The 20,276-nt window shown below is 41.9% G+C and overlaps 2 protein-coding genes across 7 annotated transcripts in view; one reads left to right on the plus strand and one right to left on the minus strand.

Moving 5' to 3' along the window:
- Positions 1 to 359: 359 nt before the first annotated feature.
- LOC115113091 (polyunsaturated fatty acid 5-lipoxygenase-like) lies at positions 360 to 13,634 on the plus strand. The gene is made up of 14 exons (XM_029640324.2): positions 360 to 840; positions 2,265 to 2,463; positions 2,646 to 2,727; positions 2,946 to 3,068; positions 5,144 to 5,250; positions 5,392 to 5,564; positions 7,047 to 7,193; positions 7,285 to 7,488; positions 7,616 to 7,702; positions 9,953 to 10,131; positions 10,505 to 10,626; positions 11,183 to 11,283; positions 11,875 to 12,045; positions 12,151 to 13,634. The coding sequence occupies exons 1-14, from the start codon at positions 691 to 693 to the stop codon at positions 12,328 to 12,330; spliced, it is 2,025 nt and encodes a 674-aa protein (XP_029496184.1). The 5' UTR covers positions 360 to 690; the 3' UTR covers positions 12,331 to 13,634.
- A 2,568-nt stretch (positions 13,635 to 16,202) lies between these two features.
- The window catches only part of LOC115113092 (E3 ubiquitin-protein ligase MARCHF8-like), a 136,211-nt gene continuing 132,137 nt past the window's right edge, over positions 16,203 to 20,276 (minus strand). For 4 of the 6 annotated variants that reach the window (XM_029640326.2, XM_029640330.2, XM_029640325.2 and 1 more), the window contains 2 exons: positions 19,317 to 19,331; positions 16,203 to 18,710 (listed from right to left, as the gene is read on the minus strand). In XM_029640326.2, coding sequence (XP_029496186.1) covers positions 18,406 to 18,710; positions 19,317 to 19,331 — 320 coding nt within the window. In that variant the 3' untranslated portion in view covers positions 16,203 to 18,405. The remainder of the gene's footprint in view (positions 18,711 to 19,316; positions 19,332 to 20,276) is intronic. The other 2 variants (XM_029640331.2, XM_029640328.2) reach the window with 1 other exon arrangement.

Raw genomic sequence — 20,276 nt, forward strand, 5'->3', positions numbered from 1 at the left:
TGTCCTGCTGAAAGGTGAATTTGTCTCCCGGCAGAGTGACCCAACTTATGTGACTTGTTTAGAACATTTTTACTCCTGAACTTATTTAGGCTTGCAAGAACAAAGGGTATGAATACTTATTGACTCAAGACATTTCAGCTTTTCATTTTCAATTCATTTGTAAACATTTTGAAAAACAACATAATTCCACTTGGAGTATTGTGTGTTGGCCAGTGATCCAAAAATCGAATCCATTTGGCTGTAACACAACAGAATGTGGAATACTTCCTGAATGCACTGTATATTGTCATAAACATTGAGAGAGTGAAAGACAGATCTGGCCGTTCCTTCAATGCACGATAAGAGGGTGGGGTCAAACACTCACTCTTACAGTACACCAGCCAGTGTGAAACATTATCGAATGCCTCTGCATCCTCTAGCTAGCTGTTTTACAGCATTTGCATTACATGTGTGGTGTCAGTATATAAGGGGGTGTTTATGAGAGAGTGAGCTAGAGATAGAGGGAGGGAGGAGCGAGAGTAGGAGATCTAGAAAGTGTGAAGGTCTACATAGATTCATTAGCAAAAAGGGGAAATCTAATTTTGTCCAGACTGAGTCAACAACCGACACACTTGTAGGAGGCTATCATATCTGCCTGCAGACAACCAGTGGATATCAGTTCTCCTGTCCATCGTGTGTGTGTGTACCACCATGCCATCCTACACAGTGACAGTGGCTACAGGAAGCCAGTGGTTTGCAGGGACTGATGACTACATCTATATCACCCTGGTGGGAACAGAGGGATGCAGTGAGAGGACTTTACTGGACAAACCACTCTACAACGACTTCGAGAGAGGGGCGGTGAGTTGAGTTACAGGTGGCAAGAGTCAGTTTGAAAGTTTCACAGTGTGTGCATCACTTCAAATACACTCAGGGGTGACCTTGTTAATGATAGAGAGAAAATATTTCCAATAACTGTCCGATTTTAAACTCTGGCTGCATCCTGATTCTTCACCCTTCTCCCATTGTGCACGTGCATACTTCTCCTCACTTCTCAGTCAATGCTTAATAAAAAGCACACTTCCTCTAGTATATGTCCTGAAGCCTCAACTCAAATTATGCATACTATTTGGACTGATTACTAGTTTGTGAAAATGACATACATGTTAGACCACAAGATTTCTCCCTCTGGAAGCCCTCACAATACCTCGGTCTGGGTGAATGAACTTACATTACTTTGTAGTGTAACAATAACATTTTACATGCCTTTTGGACATATTCATATTTATTACATCGACATTGTATTATTCATTTTTTATTATTTTAACGTAATTAAGGACTGACATTTGAAAGACAATGTTGTGCAATGTTTTAAATGCATACTGCTAATAACTGCACAAAGTTCCTTTAACAAATGTACAAATAAATAATTTGTTTTATTTGACTGTTCCCTGGTGTAAGATCTGCCACAGAATGTATTGCGATATCAACCCCAGCCCCTCTATTCTATTCAATAAATAGTGCTTTAAACTGTGCTGCAATATGAGGTAATGGGAGTAATCCATAGCATAATGAGGAAATAAATGGTCTTTGTGCTCAATACTACTATCACTTTACATTGTCTTGTAGAAACTTGCCTTATCCACTACCTAGTACAGTGACAGATGAAGAGGCGAAACTCCAGTGCAGAGTGCGCCCTATAGGTGCCATCACCATTTCTGTGTATGAGTGTATTTCTCTGTGCTTTTACTCTAATGAAGCAAAATAATAACATAAGGCCTATTGCCAAACCTCTATTAGAGCCAATGACTGATTAGTGACCTGCTCATGGCCTTATGGCCCATGAACACCACATGGGAAGATCAATACAAAAGCTTTCCAATCTAATAAACTGTCAATTCATTCTGGCATTAACATCTTCACCAGTGTCTGAATCCTGTACACTACATCCAGTTGTACGCTTTACTTCATGATGCCAGTGGCTGTATATTGCACCAACCGTCAATGACTCATGAGCTGCTACTAACCGCATGCTGTCTCTTTCTTGCTGTTTTGGGCAGTTGTGTCAGGACCGCAGAAAAAGTATCTGGTGCAAAAAGGAACAGCTAATGGGCAGCCAAACAAACACATTGATAAAGTGCATTTTTATTAATGACTTAATGTAACAATTACAACTTGGTAACGACCATTGTCCGTCCTCAGGTTAGGCTTAATCTGGGTCCGGAAAACTGTCCCATTTTGTCCACTCTGCTCAAATCTCTCTAAACCTGGTTGTCTGTTCTCAGGTGGACTCGTATGATGTGACGGTAGGGGAGAACCTGGGAGAGATGGAGCTGGTGAAGATAGAGAAGAAGAAGTACTGGGTTCATGATGACTGGTACTGTAAGTACATCACAGTGAAGACTCCCTCTGGAGACTACGTAGAGTTCCCCTGCTTCCACTGGCTGGTGGACGACAAGGAGGTGGTCCTCAGGGACGGCAAAGGTACCTGTCTGTCGGGTCTGTGTCTGCCGGTTGGTCGTGTCTGTCAGTCAGGTCTGTCGGTTGGTCATGTCTGTCTGTCGGTCGCTCATGTCTGTCAAAATCTGTCCCCAGTCTTTAGCTTAAGGAACATAGAAGTGAATCTAAAATCATCCTCATTATCATTGTTCACCCTTTTCTTTAAGCACTGCTGCCAAAGGATGACAAGACCAGACTGGTGAAGCAACACCGACACAAAGAGCTGGAGAGCAGACGGAAAACCTACAGGCAAGAGCTGGCTTTATTGTGTATCACACATCTACCTCACAATGACGTATTGATGTTGTACCAAGATGTATTCAATGTATTGAACTAGTAAATGTTTTTCTAGTATTTATTCAATGCACTGTAACTACATATAGTGTAGCCTACCAACATTAAAAGACCTGTACACAGTGTTACGTAGTGGTGCTTAACCTGATTCTATGATGTCCTCCTGTGTGTAGATGGAGGGAGTGGCAGCCTGGAATTCCTATGAGTATAGATGCCAACACTCACAAGGAGCTTCCCAGAGACATCCAGTTTGATAGCGAGAAAGGAGTGGACTTCATACTCAACTACAGTAAGGCGTAAGTACTGCATTCACACTACACTCTGTAACCTAGTGTAGACTTCCTTTATTTGTTATATGCATTGCAGACTCTGCCAAGAGTTCTGGGGTTTTATGGCAGAGTAGTGGCATTGTCCTGTCACTACACTCAGCTGCAACTGTTTCCCTTTATTTGTTATATGCATTGCAGACTCTGCCAAGAGTTCTGGGGTTTTATGGCAGAGTAGTGACATTGTCCTGTCACTACACTCAGCTGCAACTATTTCCCTTTATTTGTTATATGCATTGCAGACTCTGCCAGGAGTTCTGGGGTTTTATGGCAGAGTAGTGGCATTGTCCTGTCACTACACTCTGTAACCTAGTGTAGACTTCCTGTATTTGTTATATGCATTGCAGACTCTGCCAAGAGTTCTGGGGTTTTATGGCAGAGTAGTGTCATTGTCCTGTCACTACACTCAGCTGCAACTATTTCCCCTTATTTGCAACATTGTCCATACAGTCTTATGCTCTGTTCCATGTTTACACTCATGCAGTGTTAAACCTACAGTAGGCCTCTTTCTAATGTGGAGATTTCCATGAAGAAAGCACATACTTGGCATGGTAGGGGATTTTTCCGTTCATTGGGTTCAGTATTTGTTTATTACAGTGACTTATTACAGTGACTTCCTGGTTTGAATAAAAGCTAAGTGGGAAACAGATAGAAGCTGTTAGTTCAGTAGGTGGGTGGTTGGTGAGTAGTATGTGGAACTACTAGTATTTAAAAATATATATTAAATATTGAACCTTTATTTAACTAGGCAAGCCAGTTAAGAACATATTCTTATTTTACAATGATGGCCTACCCCGGCCAAACCCTCCCCTAACAACACTGGGCCAATTGGACAACAACGGGCCAATTGTGTGCCACCCTATGGGACTCCCGATCATGGACAGTTGTGGTACAGCACAAGATCGAGTCAGGGTCTGTAATGACGCATCTAGCACTGAGATGCAGTGCCTTAGACCGCTGCGCCACTCGGGAGTATGTGGATGTGACTAAAAGGAAGCCTGTTTTAATGCTCTGCATGAAATCATGTTGACCAGGAGAGTCATTGTATGAGTAACTAGGGACATTTGCATGTATCCTACACACCAACAGGCTAAACACATACATATTGTTTCAATGAGACTGGCTGTGTGCTCTGACAAATACTTTGCTTCAAACCTATCAGCGTACTAGTATGCTTTTTTCTTATTCTTTTGATTGCTTAGGAGGGATAACAACCTTCCAGACAGGTTGTGTGTCTTTGCTCTGTAGTAGTTCAGTTATGGGATAGTAGCCCTCATTATCAAAAACAACCATCTATAATAGACTTGCCATGTATTGATGAGGAACTAGAGGAAGTGGCCGGGGTTAGCAAGACACAGACTTTATTAATAGAAGTGTTATGGCTGTCTGTGGTTCTCCTGCTTACTTGTGGCTTGTTTGTGCAGCTGAATTTGCATTGATAACAGCTCATCTGCAGAGAGCACAGGGTATAAACTATTATGCCGGACATTATGCTATTCAGGCATTGCTTGCTTGACATAGCATTACCAGACTGGTAATGGATAGGATTAGATTTAAAGCATAATAACTTACATTGACAGTATCAATGTACTGTACCAATGACTAGCAGACTTTACTCACCAGCAAGTTAGCAGCAACATCTTTAGCATCCCAAGTGTTGAGCACTGGCAAAGTACTGCACACGTGTGTGCGAATCATAGACAGGAAGGGAAGCAGAAACTCTTTTTCTTAAATTCATCCCTGGAAAGTGGCAACCAATGCTGCTAACGATTGAAAATAACGTGGATAAGTGTGTAATACATGTGTAGTAAACATCAACTCCCTGTTGTCAGTGACTTACATTTTCTGAATCCATTAGTTTTTGTTTGGTTATCACAGTGAAAATGGAAAAAAATAACTCTGGACATAAATCTTAGCCTCGTTCGACCATCCTTATCTCACAAAATGACTTTCTGTTTTTCTATGGTATTGCAGCGGTCAGGATGGTGGCTCAGGCTACTTAAATCTTTCCCTGCAGGTTGATGATGTTGTTCTCTCCTCCCCAGGATAGAGAACCTCTGTGTGAACCAGTTCATGCACATGTTCCAGTCCTCCTGGAATGACTTTGCTGACTTTGAGCGGATCTTCGTCAGGATCAAAAACACCATCTCAGGTGTGTGGTCTCAGTTTTCTCCATAGAATGTGGTATCTGACTCCTCTCTCCTCTCTGAGCAGCTGCCGCTTTAGCAGTAGCTAATGCGGATCCTAGTCATAAAAATCATCCTCTCCTCTCCTCTCCGTATTCCTATCCTAGAGTATGTGATGCAGCACTGGAAAGAGGACTTTATGTTTGGCTACCAGTACCTGAACGGCTGTAACCCAGTGATGATCCAGAAGTGCACCAAGCTGCCAGAGAAGTTCCCCGTTACACATGACATGGTGGCAGATTGTCTGGAGAGAGAGATGACTCTGGAGGAGGAGATTGAGGTAGAGACTGAGACACACATATGTCAACGATGTCGCTCTTGCTGCGGGTGATGCCCTGATCCACCTCTACGCAGACGACACCATTCTGCATACATCTGGCCCTTCCTTGGACTCTGTGTTAACTAACCTCCAAATGAGCTTCAATGCCATACAACACTCCTTCCGTGGTCTCCAACTGCTCTTAAATGCTAGTAAAACCAAATGCATGCTTTTCAACCGTTCGCCCGACTAGCATCACTACTCTGGATGGTTCTGACTTAGAATATGTGGACAACTACAAATACCTAGGTATCTGGCTAGACTGTAAACTCTCCTTCCAGACTCATATTAAACATCTCCAATCTAAAAATTAAATCTAGAATCGGCTTCCTATTTCGCAACAAAGCCTCCTTCACTCACGCCGCCAAACATACCCTAAAACTGACTATCCTACCGATCCTCGACTTCGGCGATGTCATTTACAAAATAGCTTCCAATACTCTACTCAGCAAACTGGATGCAGTCTATCACAGTGCCATCCGTTTTGTTACCAAAGCCCCTAGCGGCAGGGTAGCCTAGTGGTTAGAGTGGTGGACTTGTAACCGGATTGCAAGTTGAGGTGTTGCAAAGATGTTGCTGCTAACATCTTTTCAAGTTCAAATCCCCGAGCTGACAAGGTGCAAATCTGTCGTTCTGCCCCTGAACAGGCAGTTAACCCACTGTTCCTAGGCCGTCATTGAAAGTAAGAATTTGTTCTTAACTGACTTGCCTAGTCAAATAAAGGTAGTTATTTTTTAAATATTTATTTTTATATTTTTTATTCTAAGTCGATAAGTCGATGCTAGATAAAGCTCCGCCTTATCTCAGCTCACTGGTCACGATAACAACACCCATCCGTAGCACGCACTCTAGCAGGTATATTTCACTGGCTATCCCCAAAGACAACACGTAATTTGGCCGCCTTTCGTTCCAGTACTCTACTGCCAATGACTGGAACGAATTGCAAAAATCACTGAAGCTGGAGACTTATATTTCCCTCACCAACTTTAAACATCTGAGCATCTAACCGATCGCTGCAGCTGTATATAGCCCACCTGTAAATAGCCCACCCAATCTACCTACCTCATCCCCATATTGTTTTTATTTACTTTTCTTCTCTTTTGCACACCAGTATTTCTACTTGCACATCATCTACACATCTATCACTCCAGTGATAATTTGCTCAATTGTAATTACTTCGCTACTATGGCCTATTTATTGCCTTACCTCCTTACTCCATTTGCACAAACTGTATATAGATTTTCTTTTTTTTCTATTGTGTTTTTGGCAGTATACTCGCTTATTCCATGTGTAACTCTGTGTTGTTGTTTGTGTCGCACTGCTTTGCTTTATCTTGGCCAGGTCGCAGTTGTAAAGGAGAACTTGTTCTCAACTGGCCTCCCTGGTTAAATAAAGGTGAAATAAAAAATAGATACAAAACCTTGTATTACGTGTTGTTTGCAGGCTGGTAACATCTACATAGCAGACTATGAGTTGATGGAAGACATCAGTCCCAACAGTACAGACCCCTGTACTCTACAGTACCTGGCTGCTCCTATCTGTCTGCTGTACAACAACAGCCAGAGCAAGATCCTGCCTCTGGCCATACAGGTAGGCTATTCTGCATGGTTAGAAAAAGAGCATGGAGCAGTGTTTCTTCACCATCTAACAAAACATACCCCTCCTCCTCTCTCTCTCCCAGCTGGGTCAGACTCCAGGGAAGGACAACCCTATCTTCCTGCCCAGTGATGGTCAGTATGACTGGATGCTAGCTAAGATCTGGGTCCGCTCCTCTGACTTCCACATCCACCAGACAGTCACACACCTGCTGAGGACTCACCTGGTCTCTGAGGTGTTTGGAGTGGCCATGTTCAGACAGCTGCCTGCTGTACACCCTGCTTACAAGGTACACCAAGTACACTTCATTCTGTGCCTGTGTTTTGTGGCTGATTAGTTGGTTCATGGATTGTTTAGTTAGATGGTTGGTTGATTGGTTTGTTTGTTTATTTATTTATTGATGGTCTGTCCTCTAGTTGCTCCTTCCTCACATTCGTTTCACCATCGCCATCAACACCAAGGCCAGAGAGCAGCTCATCTGTGAGTTTGGCATCTTCGATAAGGTGAGTGTGTGAGAGAGGGACATTGAGACATATTCAGAAGTGCGTCTACACATGGTACTAAAATCGGTCTCTTATCTGTCTTCATTGTGACTAGATTTCCTGGTCCCTCCCTGCATGTAAATTACACTGAAAATAAATATACACTCTGCAATTTCAAAGATTCTACAGTTCATATAAGGAAATCAGTCAATTGAACTTAAATATTAGGCCCTAATCTATGGATTTCACATGACTGGGAATTGGTCACAGATACCTTAAAAAAATAAATAGGGGCGTGGATCAGAAACAAGTCAGTATCTGGTGTGTTCACCATTTGCTCAAGCTGCGTGACACAACTCCTTTGCATAGATTTGATCAGGCTGTTGATTGTGGCCTGTGGAACGCTGTCCCACTCCTTTTCAATGGCTGTACGAAGTTGCTGGATATTGGCAGGAACTGGAACACGCTATCGTACACGTCAATCCAGATCATCCCAACCATCCTCAATGGGTGACATGTCTAGTGAAAATGTAGGCCATTAAAGAACTGGCACATTTTGAGCTTCCAGGAATTGTGTACAGATCCTTGCGACATGGGGCCAAGCATTACCATGTTGAAACATGAGGCGATGGCGGCGGATGAATGGCCCGACAATGGGCCTCAGGATCTCGTCACGGTATCTCTGTGCATTCAATTTGACATTGATGAAATGCAATTGTGTTCATTGTGTGTAGCTTATGCCTTTCTATACCATAACACCACCATGGGGCACAATGTTCACAACGTTGACATCAGCAAAACGCTGGCCCACGCGACCCCATACACGCTGTCTGCATACTGCCGGTACAGTTGAAACCATTATTGATCCATGAAGGGCACACTTCTCCAGCGTGCCAGTGGCCATCGAAGGTGAGCATTTTCCCACTGAAGTCAGTTACAACACCGAACTGCAGTCAGGTCAAGACCCTGGTGAGGACAACGAGTACGCAGATGAGCTTCCCTGAAACGGTATCTTAAAGTTTGTGCAGAAATTCTTTGGTTGTGCAAGCCCACAGTCTCATCAGCTGTCCGGGTGGCTGGTGTCAGACGAACCCGCAGGAGAAGAAGCCAGATGTGGATTCCTAGGCTGGTGTGGTGTATGTGGATGTGAGGCCGGTTGGACGTACTGCCAAATTCTCTAAAACGACATTGGAGGTGGCTTATTGTAGAGAAATTAACATTTGATTCTCTGGAAACAGCTCTGGTGGACATTCCTGCAGTCAGCATGCAAATTCCCCTATGGGACTCCCGATCACAGCCGGTTGTGATACAGCCCGGGATCAAACCCCGGTCTGTAGTGACGCAGTGCCTTTGATCGCTGCGCCACTTGGGAGGCTCATATTATTGGAAACATTTCAAGTTTACCAGTAAATTACCTGAATTTTTGTAACTTTCAAAGATTTTATGTAATTTATCACAAGACATCCAGTGGCCCTTTTGGGTACTTCAGTTTATCATAGGTACATAATTATCTCTGACCCTCTGGCCTTATCGCATGTAAAATATAAAACAAATAAAGCTGTAAAACCTTATCCTAAATATAAACCATAGACATGGTAAGATAAATAAGTGTGTAAAAAATGTAATATATAAAAGATATTTCATGTTGAAACCCTATTAAATACCAATGTTATTCATGAGTTTATATCTTGGTTGTAAATGTTTTTGCACTGAACTGGTGGCAGTTGTGGAAAAAGTAAATAGTTGGATGAGTTGAATATAATGGCGTTGTTGATTAGATGCTTTTTTCCATTAATTAGGCTATTTTCTCTTGAACTATATGGTCTATTCACAAGAAACTCATGGACAAAATGGACACACAAAATAAATACTATATATGAATACATTTGTTTTTTGTAATTCAAGTATAAATGACCATAGATTACCTGTTAATTACAAAAATTACACAAGCTTTGCAACCCTAGTCTATACTATGAGCACCGATTGATAACGTGCAGTAATATTTCCTGTGTTTTTGAGGTTTGCTGTCCAGATCTGTCTACACTTGTAAGATCTCCAGACACAATTTGTGCCTGATTACTTCCGGAGGTGGTCAGGATGATCTGATCACAATCAGATCAGAATATGTCTTTTAATCGTCTAAACCTGTCTAAAAATGTGGGCCCAATCAGAATGTGGACACAATCAGGACAAAGGATGCATGTTAGCACCAGGTAAAAATGGGCCTAGAGACAGAGACATAGAGAGCTAATGTGTACTGTCTCTCCCCAGGCCAATGGTACAGGAGGTGGAGGTCATGTGGAGATGATCCAGAAGGCTATGAGGTCACTGACCTTCAGGTCTCTGTGTTTCCCTGACGCCATTAAGGCCCGCGGGGTGGACAGCCCTGAGGACCTACCCTACTACTACTACAGAGACGACGGGAACAGGGTCTGGGATGTCACCAAGAGGTCAGAGATCATGGGGGAGTGGGGGGGTATGTGTGTGTGTCCTTCTTGACACTTTTATAGGAGGAGGAGAACCAGGTCAATCACCAGGAAAAGATGCCATGAGATGGCTAACCCTAGCTTCATGTCCACACCCCGGCTCAACCCTAACCCTATAGCCATAACCCTAAAGCCCTAGCCATTACCCTAACCATAGCTTCATGTCCACACCCCGGCTCAACCCTAACCCTATAGCCATAACCCTAAAGCTCTAGCCATTACCCTAACCATAGCTTCATGTCCACACCCCGGCTCAACCCTAACCCTATAGCCATAACCGTAACCCTAAAGCTCTAGCCATTACCCTCACCCTAAATTTGATTTTCCGTTTCGCTAGTTTTGTGTGGGACGTGGTGTGTATCTACTACGACAGTGATGACACAGTACAGAAGGATGAGGAGATCCAGGCGTTTGTTAAAGATGTCAGCAGCTTTGGGATGCAGGACCTTGACTGCTGTGGTGGGTACAAAACACATTATAACCAACAAACACTACAATGGCCTAGCCTGCTTTAAAATGCTGTTTTAGATTTATCTGCAATACAAATACACACTTCTTATTTCTCTGGACTGTGTTGAAAGACATAACTGACCATGGAGCAACATTATCAATATTTAGCTATGCAGAAATGTACTTCACTTTTAAGTTGGTCAAAAGCCTCTGTGCTTGTCTGTTGCTGTGGTAACAGTGGTGTGCGAGTGAGGAACTCAGTCTGGTCTGATCAGGCTAGAAGGGGCCAAAACTCCACTCTTCGAGGGCCACTCTGCTTGTTTACATCTGACAGAACCACTGAGTAACCAGGTGTATATACACCTCTGCCCAGTCAACATGAATTGCCAGGGAACTCAAAAACCAGCAGGAGATGCAGCCTTCATAGACTGGTGTTGTGCATTTCTAAGTAATACTATAGTTTGTGATTGCATGACAATGTGTGTCTAGGGACTGACCTTAGTGACTCACTGATGAAACAAGTGTCAAAAAAACATGTGTTGCGCAAAAAAAAAACTTTCTGCAGGGTTTCCCAAGGCCCTGAAGACACGCGAGGAGCTCACAGAGTATCTGACTGTCATCATCTTCACTGCCTCTGCACACCACGCTGCTGTCAACTTCGGACAGGTACGGCTCGGGGCTCCATATGATCAGATCTGTTTTTAGCAAACATCCGCTTAGCAGTTGTTTTGGCGGTGTCTGAGGTGGAACTGCGTCAGAGCTGTCAACTCCAAGTGGCTCCAGGCATAATGAAACGGGCATTGCCTTTGGCTGCACTGAGTCGCATTAACAGAAATCACATCTAGCCTCGTTTCCAAGTTCGAAAAATGGAATGTGAGATTTAATCTACACTTCAATTAGGATAATTGAAATCCTCATTATTTGTTCCATGATTTTTCAATTTGAGCATAAATATGTCTATATAGCCTACACTTTCTCATTCTTAACTTTTAATGCAAGTGGGGCGGATGTGCTTTCGTTAGCAACTGTTCACCGAATTTGACAGCTCCAATGTAGTTCCACCGCAAACACCCGCTATGTTGGTGTCTGCAACACGTGCAACGCGTGGGCTATATATAGTCAGGTAGCCTTGGGACAGTTGGTCAACATTACTGTAGATGAGCTTGATCAGGGCTTGCAGACAAGAGCCTGTACATTGTCAAGAGCACCACCAAGCTTCCCTTAGATGTTAATGTCTGCCTACTCTGTGTATTTCAGTATGACTGGTGCTCGTGGATCCCCAACTCACCCCCCACCATGCGGAAGCCCCCTCCCAGGCAGAAGGGGGTGGTAGATGTGAAGTTCATCATCCAGAGTCTCCCTGACCGCGGCCGGTCCTGCTGGCACTTAGGGGCCGTCTGGGCCCTCAGTCAGTTCCAGGAGAATGAGGTACACACACCACATGCCCACGTACAGATAAACACACATGGTGTTTGTCTGTTTGTTCTTAATAATAAACATTTCCCTCCAATTCCTGTGTCCTCTCTCTGTCAGCTCTTCCTGGGGATGTACCCAGATGAGCACTTCATAGAGAAGCCAGTGAAGGAGGCCATGGAGTTGTTCAGGAAGAGACTGGCAGAGGTCAGCAGTGTCATCAAAATCCGCAACGAAGGCAAGAAACTACCCTACTACTACTTCTCTCCCGACCGCATCCCTAACAGTGTTGCTGTCTGAGAAAGGAATGAAGGGGAGAGAGCAAGGAAGGGAACAAGGAGGGATAGCTATATAGTCTGATATACACTGAGTGTACAAAACATTAGGAACACCTGCTTTCCATGACAAGACAGGTGAATGCTACGATCCCTTATTGATGTCACTTGTTAAATCCACTTCAGTCAGTGCAGATGAAGGGGAAGAGATGGTTTAAAGAATGATTTTTATGCCTTGAGACAATTGAGCCATTGAGGGTAAATGGGCAAGACAAAATATTTAAGTGCCTTTGAACAGTATGTGGTAGTAGGTGCCAGGCACACCGGTTTGCGTCAAGAACTGCAATGCTGCTGAGGTTTTTTACACTCAACAGTTTCCCGTGTGTATCAAGAATAATCCACCACCCAAAGGACATCCAGCCAACTTGACACAACTGTGGGAAGCATTGGAGTCAACATGGGCCAGCATCCCTGTGGAAAGCTTTCGACTTGTAGAATCCCAACCTGGTCTCAGAGCATTTCATATTATTCTGTATGTAAACTCAACACTCCATTTAGAATGATACGTTTGGTATGGTTACATTAGAAAGATGGTTACTGAAGTATTTCTTTATTTAACTTGGCAAGTCAGTTAAGAAAAAATTCTTATTTAGTCAAAAATGAAAGTAGGGTGGATGGGTGGGCATGTAACACAAACATCTAGCAACCCAAAGGTTGCTGGTTTGAATCTCACAACTTTAGCATTTTAGCAACTTTGCAACTACTTAGCATGTTAGCTAACCCTTCCCCTAACCTTAACCCTTTTAGATACCCTTCCCCTAACTCCTAAACGTAACCCCTAGCCTAGCTAAAATGCATAACATATACATTTTCCAAATATGAAACATATTGTGCGTTTTTTTCAATTTGGAACATTGTACTTTTTGCAAATTCATAACATATCATAAAAAATGGGACATCTACAAATGAATACATACCATACGAAATGGGGTGTCTTGGATTTACATACAGAATAATACAAAATGCTCTGAGACAAGATTGAGAGCCCATGCCCCGATGAATTGAGGCTGTTCTGAGGGCAAAGGGGGGTGCAACTAAATATTAGGAAGGTGTTCCCAATGTTTTGTATACTCAATGTATTGTGAACATTTATGGTGTTGTGTCTTACATCATGTGCTGCAAGTATCGTTTGCTATGATAAGCACATACCCACTGATGCCATTCAACTTTTTTGCTAGCTATTTCTACAGATAGTCCCACATTTAAATAATGTGGATTTATCTATTAAACTTCATTGGTGTCTATTTCAAATAAAAATACTCAAAATTGTATTTTCTATTTCTCCCTATAGCAGTGTAAAACTGTTGGTGACAATGAAAATATAAGCATATCCAGTAGCTAAAACTAAGACATTTAGGTTTTCATTTTTATTTGGTTGGTTTTTCATTCTACATACTTTGTTCAAACATTTGGGAATTAAACAAATGAAAACACATCAATATTTATTTTCCAAAACAAGTACTTTAAAAAATATATATTTACAGTTATCATTCATAAGTAAACTCAGACAGACGTGTGGAATGATATCTGAAGGAGGGAAACAGTCTTGTATGTTCAAGTCAAGTCCGTAGTAAAGCACTGTAGTTTTATGCAAGTAACACTTTCTCAGCACAACAAGAGTTATTATGGGATGGGATGGCTGCTTATGTCATGTTCTGCAGAAGAGCTGTGTTTTCTTTTACATTTGAAATTACTTTGAAAGAACACACAGACCTCAGACAGGGTCATCTCCAAAATAAAATGTCATGTTATACAATATGGCTTAGGGTTGCAAAATGTTGCTGACTTTCCCACAATTCTCAGGTTTTCAAGAAATCTGGGAATCTTTCATCTGTGACAAAACCTGGGAATCTGGGTAAAGTTGCTGGAATTTTGAGACTGTAGACATTACAAAGTTATTATAGGGCTTAGCAATAAACACTGTTCATGTAGCTAAGCAAAGCCTTCTCCACAAGTCTTAAGGTAAAAAATGCAAAGAAGCATGAAGGGACAACATCAACAAGTCTCTTCTCTCAAAATCACAATTATAGGAGCCAGTTATACATAATCAAAAATCAATCATGTACATTCAAATATTTCTCTGAATACAATAAAAGCAATGATCATTTGGATCCATTGTATTCATTGGGTACAGTGGTGATAAAAGCTGGCTGAATATCTTCTAGGGGTAGAACTATAGATCACAGCTGAAGTGTAAGTTACCTTTAAAAGTCAAGTGCAAGTGCAGTTTGAATGCTGGCCTCACTGTATTAAGTCTAGCCCTCTCAAAGACTCTTGCCTCTGACAATAACTAGGACAGTGTGAGAAAGTCACGTACAGAAGAAGTAGAATTGGTTTCCAGGGAGAAAGCTCAAATAGCTCATGTCTGGAATTGGATACTGATAGTGTTAGTTGCATAAAATCACAATTTGAAAGGGTATCTTTTGACGCAAATATAAATACAACACAAACAATTTAAGCAATATTGTATCCAGAGAGTGAACCTCTGGATGAGAAACAGCCACAGTACTAGAGAACTGACCAGGTCAACTAAGGTAAATTGCACTTTTTCTGTCTAATCGTACAGACCGTCTTGGGGACTGTGTGAGGGGGTCCTAAAATGTACACCGTACATTGAAACCGTGTCCACAGATATAATACCAAAATAATATGTATTAATACATATCTGTGCTGGTCCTGAGAAGCATTAGGCCCTTATCAAACATGCTTCTCAAATACTACACTACCCACAACTCCAAACCTGACTTTTACAATTGGAGAATACAATGGAGCTTTACATTTCAGGAAATGCAGATGTTGAAAGAACAATTTTGTTTGACGCCATTGTACAGTAGAAGTGTCATGAACGCCGTATTGGCTGGACCTCTTGTTATGTATATTTACACTGGTATCAAAAACACAGTTGTTAAAAATGAGTGTTTGCTGGAATGGCTGTATAGGGCTTGAGAGGACCCTGGCAATGTGGTTCTCCCACAGATACAAAAGCACTTACACAACAGACTGTAAGCCCAAAACCGTGCTGCCTTGAGAAGGCCACAACTCCTGTTTAGACTGCACTTCCCTACTCCCAACCCTAGATGGCGACCCAATCAGGTCCTTACCCCCACACTTTTTTTGCTGACAGTTCCAATAGTTAATGTTCTGTCATGCTCTGTACTTTTACAGTATTGTAATTAACTAAAGAAATCATGTTCTTGCATTTTTTCGCAGTTTGAATTTTACATTAGACTTTTACCAAGTTACAATTAACCAGTGGTGGAAAAAATACTCAATTGTCATACTTGAGTGAAAGTAAAGATACCTTTTAATAGAAAATAACTCAAGTAAAAGTCAATGACCCAGTAAAATACAACTTGAGTAAAAGTCTAAAAGTATCTGGTTTTAAATGTACTTCAGTACAATGGCGGATAAAGTACTCCTTTCTCATACTTGAGTAAAAGTAAATGATTTAAATTAAATATATTATATTAAGCAAATCAGACGGCACAATTTTTTTAACTTAAAAAAAAAAGAAATTACAGACAGACAGGAGCACACTCCAACACACTCTTTTTGTTTAGTGAGGCCGCCAGATCAGAGGCAGTAGGGATGACAACCATATTGCGGCCCTGCCTGAGCATTTGAAATGCAACGAGTACTTTCGGTTGTCAGGAAAAATGTATGGGAGTAACATGTACATATTTTCTTTAGGAATGTAGTGGAGTAAACATTGTCACAAATAAAAAGTAAACTACAGATACCCCCAAAACATACTTAAGTAGTACTTTAAAGTAATTTTGCTGAAATTAATTTTAACTTTACACTACTGCATATGACTAACAACACAAGGCATTTGGCTCAGGGAAACAGTGTCTTTATTGTCAACATATGGCAACTCTGCTTTACTGGAGAGAAGCCTTCAGATGTTACTTTAGAAACATTATCTGGACTGAAACTGATCAATTTACAAATGCATCTAATCAAACCCTCATAATGCCAGATGTCAGAAAGAACGATACATTAAGTTACATTGAATAATAATTAGCGAAACAGCAGGTGGGTTATGGACTGAGCGTTGTAACATAATACATCTGAGTTATCGTGGTTGGAAACTGGAGGCTGTCTGACTGTGCAACAGAGACTTTAGCTCGACTGAAAAATGTATGTTATGTCGCGGGTCTCTGTATCAGGTGATTGTCCGTTGCTCACCTGAGTCTCACTGACTGACTGTATGTATAAAACTAAACCAAAAAGACATGCTACAGTATAACCCACCCACGATCATCACCATAGTAAAAATAGGCTCAGTATTGTCTCATAGGGCCTCTCATAATAATGATAATAGGCCGTGTATCCAATCTCTTACTACCTCTGATCAAATTCACATAATCTTATGTAAATTTGGATTTGAATAATCCCATCTGCGTGATCATTATTAGTGTGATCAGAGAAGTCAATAGGAGGTTGAGAAGTGAACAGTCGAAATATAGCAGGCTGTAGCTTCCTCAAGGCATCATATAGAACCCATGATTACTATTATTACAAACTGCACATGGAATACCACAAGTACTGTATCATTCACACAATAGAAAAAACATGACCGATTGGTTGGTTTTCCAAAGGTTCATGTTATGATGATGACTGACATGGGAGGAGACTATTTAGCGATTTCCCGTGAATGAATGGTTGGTAGAAAATGCTTTTAAAAACATTACATTCTCAGAGCCTTAAGAGAGTTCTTATGTCAGAGGGAGGTAAAGTCAGGTGGATGGCTGTATCTGATGTTATCCCAAAGTTATGTTTTGGTTGTATTAAAAACCACAGGGCTTGAGTAACCAGTAGGCCATATTTAGCATTACTTTCAGTGTTAAGTGAAAAGTGCAATGATCATTTCGGCAGAATTCCATTCCCCCCCATCATTCATTGCTTTCCACGATTTCCATCCAAGGGAGGGCAGGTCTGTGTGTGGGACAGAAATGTCAAATATAAAACAAGGGATTTTTTACACAAATCTTCCTATTTGTTGCTGTACAATTTCCCACACTTATCCCTGCAAACAAAAGTGTCCATAGGACGTCCCCAGAACGTCAGGACATTGTGTCATGGTCTTGTGTTTTTTGTCTACTTCCCGGTTATCGGAACCTATTTGTAATGTTCCCTATTGGACATCAAATTACCTTATTATAAAGTTATACTACAACCAAACTGGGATCAGTACTGAACGTCCCCTTATCGTCCTGATGTTAATGTCATGTTTGAATATTTCTAGAATGTTCTCAGAACGGCAGTGGAATAACATTTAGCCAAAACCCTAAAAGGGGCCTAATGGCAATGTTGCTTAGGACGTCCCCTGTTTGCTGGGATATACTATAAAGTACTTTATTCATATTAAAAGAGAAGAGGGTTGAGAGGGGTATTGGTATAAACCAAAAAGTGCTTCAATGCATGGTCAGATCCGGTCCAATCCAGTCCCAAACTCAGAGAGGTGGGGGAGCGGGCCTTAGCGGGCTCTCGGACGACAGCAGTACGGTGGCAGTAGTTAGAATGTTCAATGTTCCAGAATGTTCTAAAATATTCCAGAGAAACGGCGGCGCTACACACTGATCCATGATGGTTTAACCCATGATTCACAGGAAGTAAAACAAATAAATCAAACAAACAAGCTAACAAACACACAAAGCAACAAACAAACAGCTCAACAGAAACCTCTGGAGCCGAGTGAGATCATCTGTCTCAGGTGTGTGTGTGTGTGTGTGTGTGTGTGTGTGTGTGTGTGTGTGTGTGTGTGTGTATATATGAGGGGTCTATTGGCCCAGTGAAGGTCTAGTCCTGGGAGCGGGTACTGGTCCATACTGTTTCAGACTGTGTGGAGATGGGGGAAGGGTGAAGGTGGGTCACTCACACCTTAGTACAACCCCCATACTATGGTCTTATGCATGTCTGTGTGTTTTGTGTTTTTTACTTGGTTTGCTCGTGTTTGTGTGTGTATATGTTGGTCAGCCAGAGTGTGCCTGTGTATTAGTATATGTAAAATGGTCTGGGGGCTTCAGTAATATGTTGGTCAGACATGTAGCACTTCCATACTGTAGTCCTCTGTCTCTGTGTACTGGGAGGAGTTTGTGTCAGACTGGGTGAGGGCCAGAGCCTCCTTGTGCTCCAAACTGGGCTCCATGAGGGGCAGCTTCTCGACCACTTGCTTTTTACACATCTCTGGGCGGTTCTGGACGTAGATCACCCGGTTGTAGGCCTTGAGTCTCCTCCACAGCTGGATGTAGACTTTACACTGGACGTACATGAAGACCAGGCCACCCGTGAAGCCGATGGCTACCACCACCAGCTTGGTCCAGAATGGCCACTCCAGGATACCTGGGGTTCGAGTCAGAAGAGCGAGAAGAAAGAAAGAGGGAGAGACGTGTAAAATACATTACCAACAGTCACAAATATTTATATGCTTATCTAGGATGCAGATGCTACAAGAAATGGAGGGTGAAAGAATTGGATCAGTTCTACCATGAAGAGGAGAGGAGGGTAAAGAAAGGGAGGGTATTGTACTGTAGGAAGGAGGAACAGGTACTAGGCTCTATCTTAATTCCTCTTTCTGCAATTCCTTGCGTCCTATCTCCTCACCTCCTTCCCAAACAGATTGGAGAAGAAGGTCCAAGGTCTCTCCACTCTGGCCTTCTCCAATGCGTTTTAAAAACATTTGACATTTTAGTAGGCACTCTTATCCAGAGCAACTTACAGTTAGTGCATTCATCTTAATGTAGCTAGGTAAGACAACCACATATCACAGTTATATTACATACAGTAAGTACAACTTTTCCTCAACAAAGTCAGTGCTGGGGGGAGGGCAAAGAGGGAGGATGACAGGAACCAAGGTAAGATTCAATTAGAAAAAGCCCTATACACCAGAGCCCAGTCTCACAGGAAATTACACAAAACATGTTTAACGGTCAAAGGTGAAAAGTTTACCTGGGATTCTTCCGGCTGCATGGGTGAAGAGATTGCCATTACAATGTATTACCAGTGATAGACAGATAGACAGAGAGGGTGGAGAGTTTATAAGTTTATCATGCACTTATACTGCTTATTCACTTACACTGGTGAAAAGAGAGTGGGTCTCTATCCCCTCCCCCCACTTCTCTCTCTAGCAGTACAATAACAGCTGAAAGGGGAGCTGAACTTCCTGATCTAGCCTTGGTTTCAATTCCCCTCACTAGGAAATGTCACTGAGATGGAGATTTTTTGGAGGCGTGCTTTGATGTGGGTGTCTTGTGTATGTGTTCGAACGTGGGAAGTGTTTTGTCTTTTTACTCTGCCAAAACAGTGCACAGTTACAGTCACTCACCCTTCTAGACAACTTGAAACAGTCTAACCAGGTCTTGTGTCTGGAAGTAGCCAAGACTACCTAGCAAGATAGGCAACTTCTTTCGCCAATTAGCTTCATCCGGATAGCCTATCTATGGGGCTAGTTAGGGACCGTCAATACATTTCACAATGTAAATAAAACAATATTTTCATGTTGCACACCTTTTAGTTGTTTTATTAAATGCTTTCAATATTTGTATATGCATTTCTACAATTTAGAGTTGGTTTGAGGTTAAGTAATTGAAATGTGGAACTATTGACATTTTAAAATAGTGTCCCATGTACATTGTGTAATTTACTGATGTTCCCTAACTAGCTCCATAGGGATATCGAATTTCGGACAATTTTGACCATGGGCATTACGATCGGATGCTCTTAGAATTGATGATTACTTGGATGATGCCAGCTGTGGGCATGTGGGCAGGATTGAAATAAACCAAATTCAAGGAAAACTGTTACGATACCCTTCATTCAGTGACATACCATTTTTTCCTAATTATCTCAAAAATCTCTGTTTTGAATGAGACTGACTATATGACCAAAAGTATCATATTTTGTATATTT

This window comes from Oncorhynchus nerka, linkage group LG28, assembly GCF_034236695.1.
Source record: "Oncorhynchus nerka isolate Pitt River linkage group LG28, Oner_Uvic_2.0, whole genome shotgun sequence".
NCBI classification, from domain to species: domain Eukaryota; kingdom Metazoa; phylum Chordata; class Actinopteri; order Salmoniformes; family Salmonidae; genus Oncorhynchus; species Oncorhynchus nerka.

What these genes read in the sequence shown, in the direction of transcription:
- LOC115113091 (XM_029640324.2), top strand. Translation starts at nt 691, where the DNA reads ATGCCATCCTACACAGTGACAGTGGCTACAGGAAGCCAGTGGTTTGCA. An exon ending in ATACTCAACTACAGTAAGGC is followed by an intron (nt 3,069 to 5,143) that starts GTAAGTACTGCA and finishes TCTCCTCCCCAG; the next exon opens with GATAGAGAACCTCTGTGTGA. An exon ending in GATCAAAAACACCATCTCAG is followed by an intron (nt 5,251 to 5,391) that starts GTGTGTGGTCTC and finishes TTCCTATCCTAG; the next exon opens with AGTATGTGATGCAGCACTGG.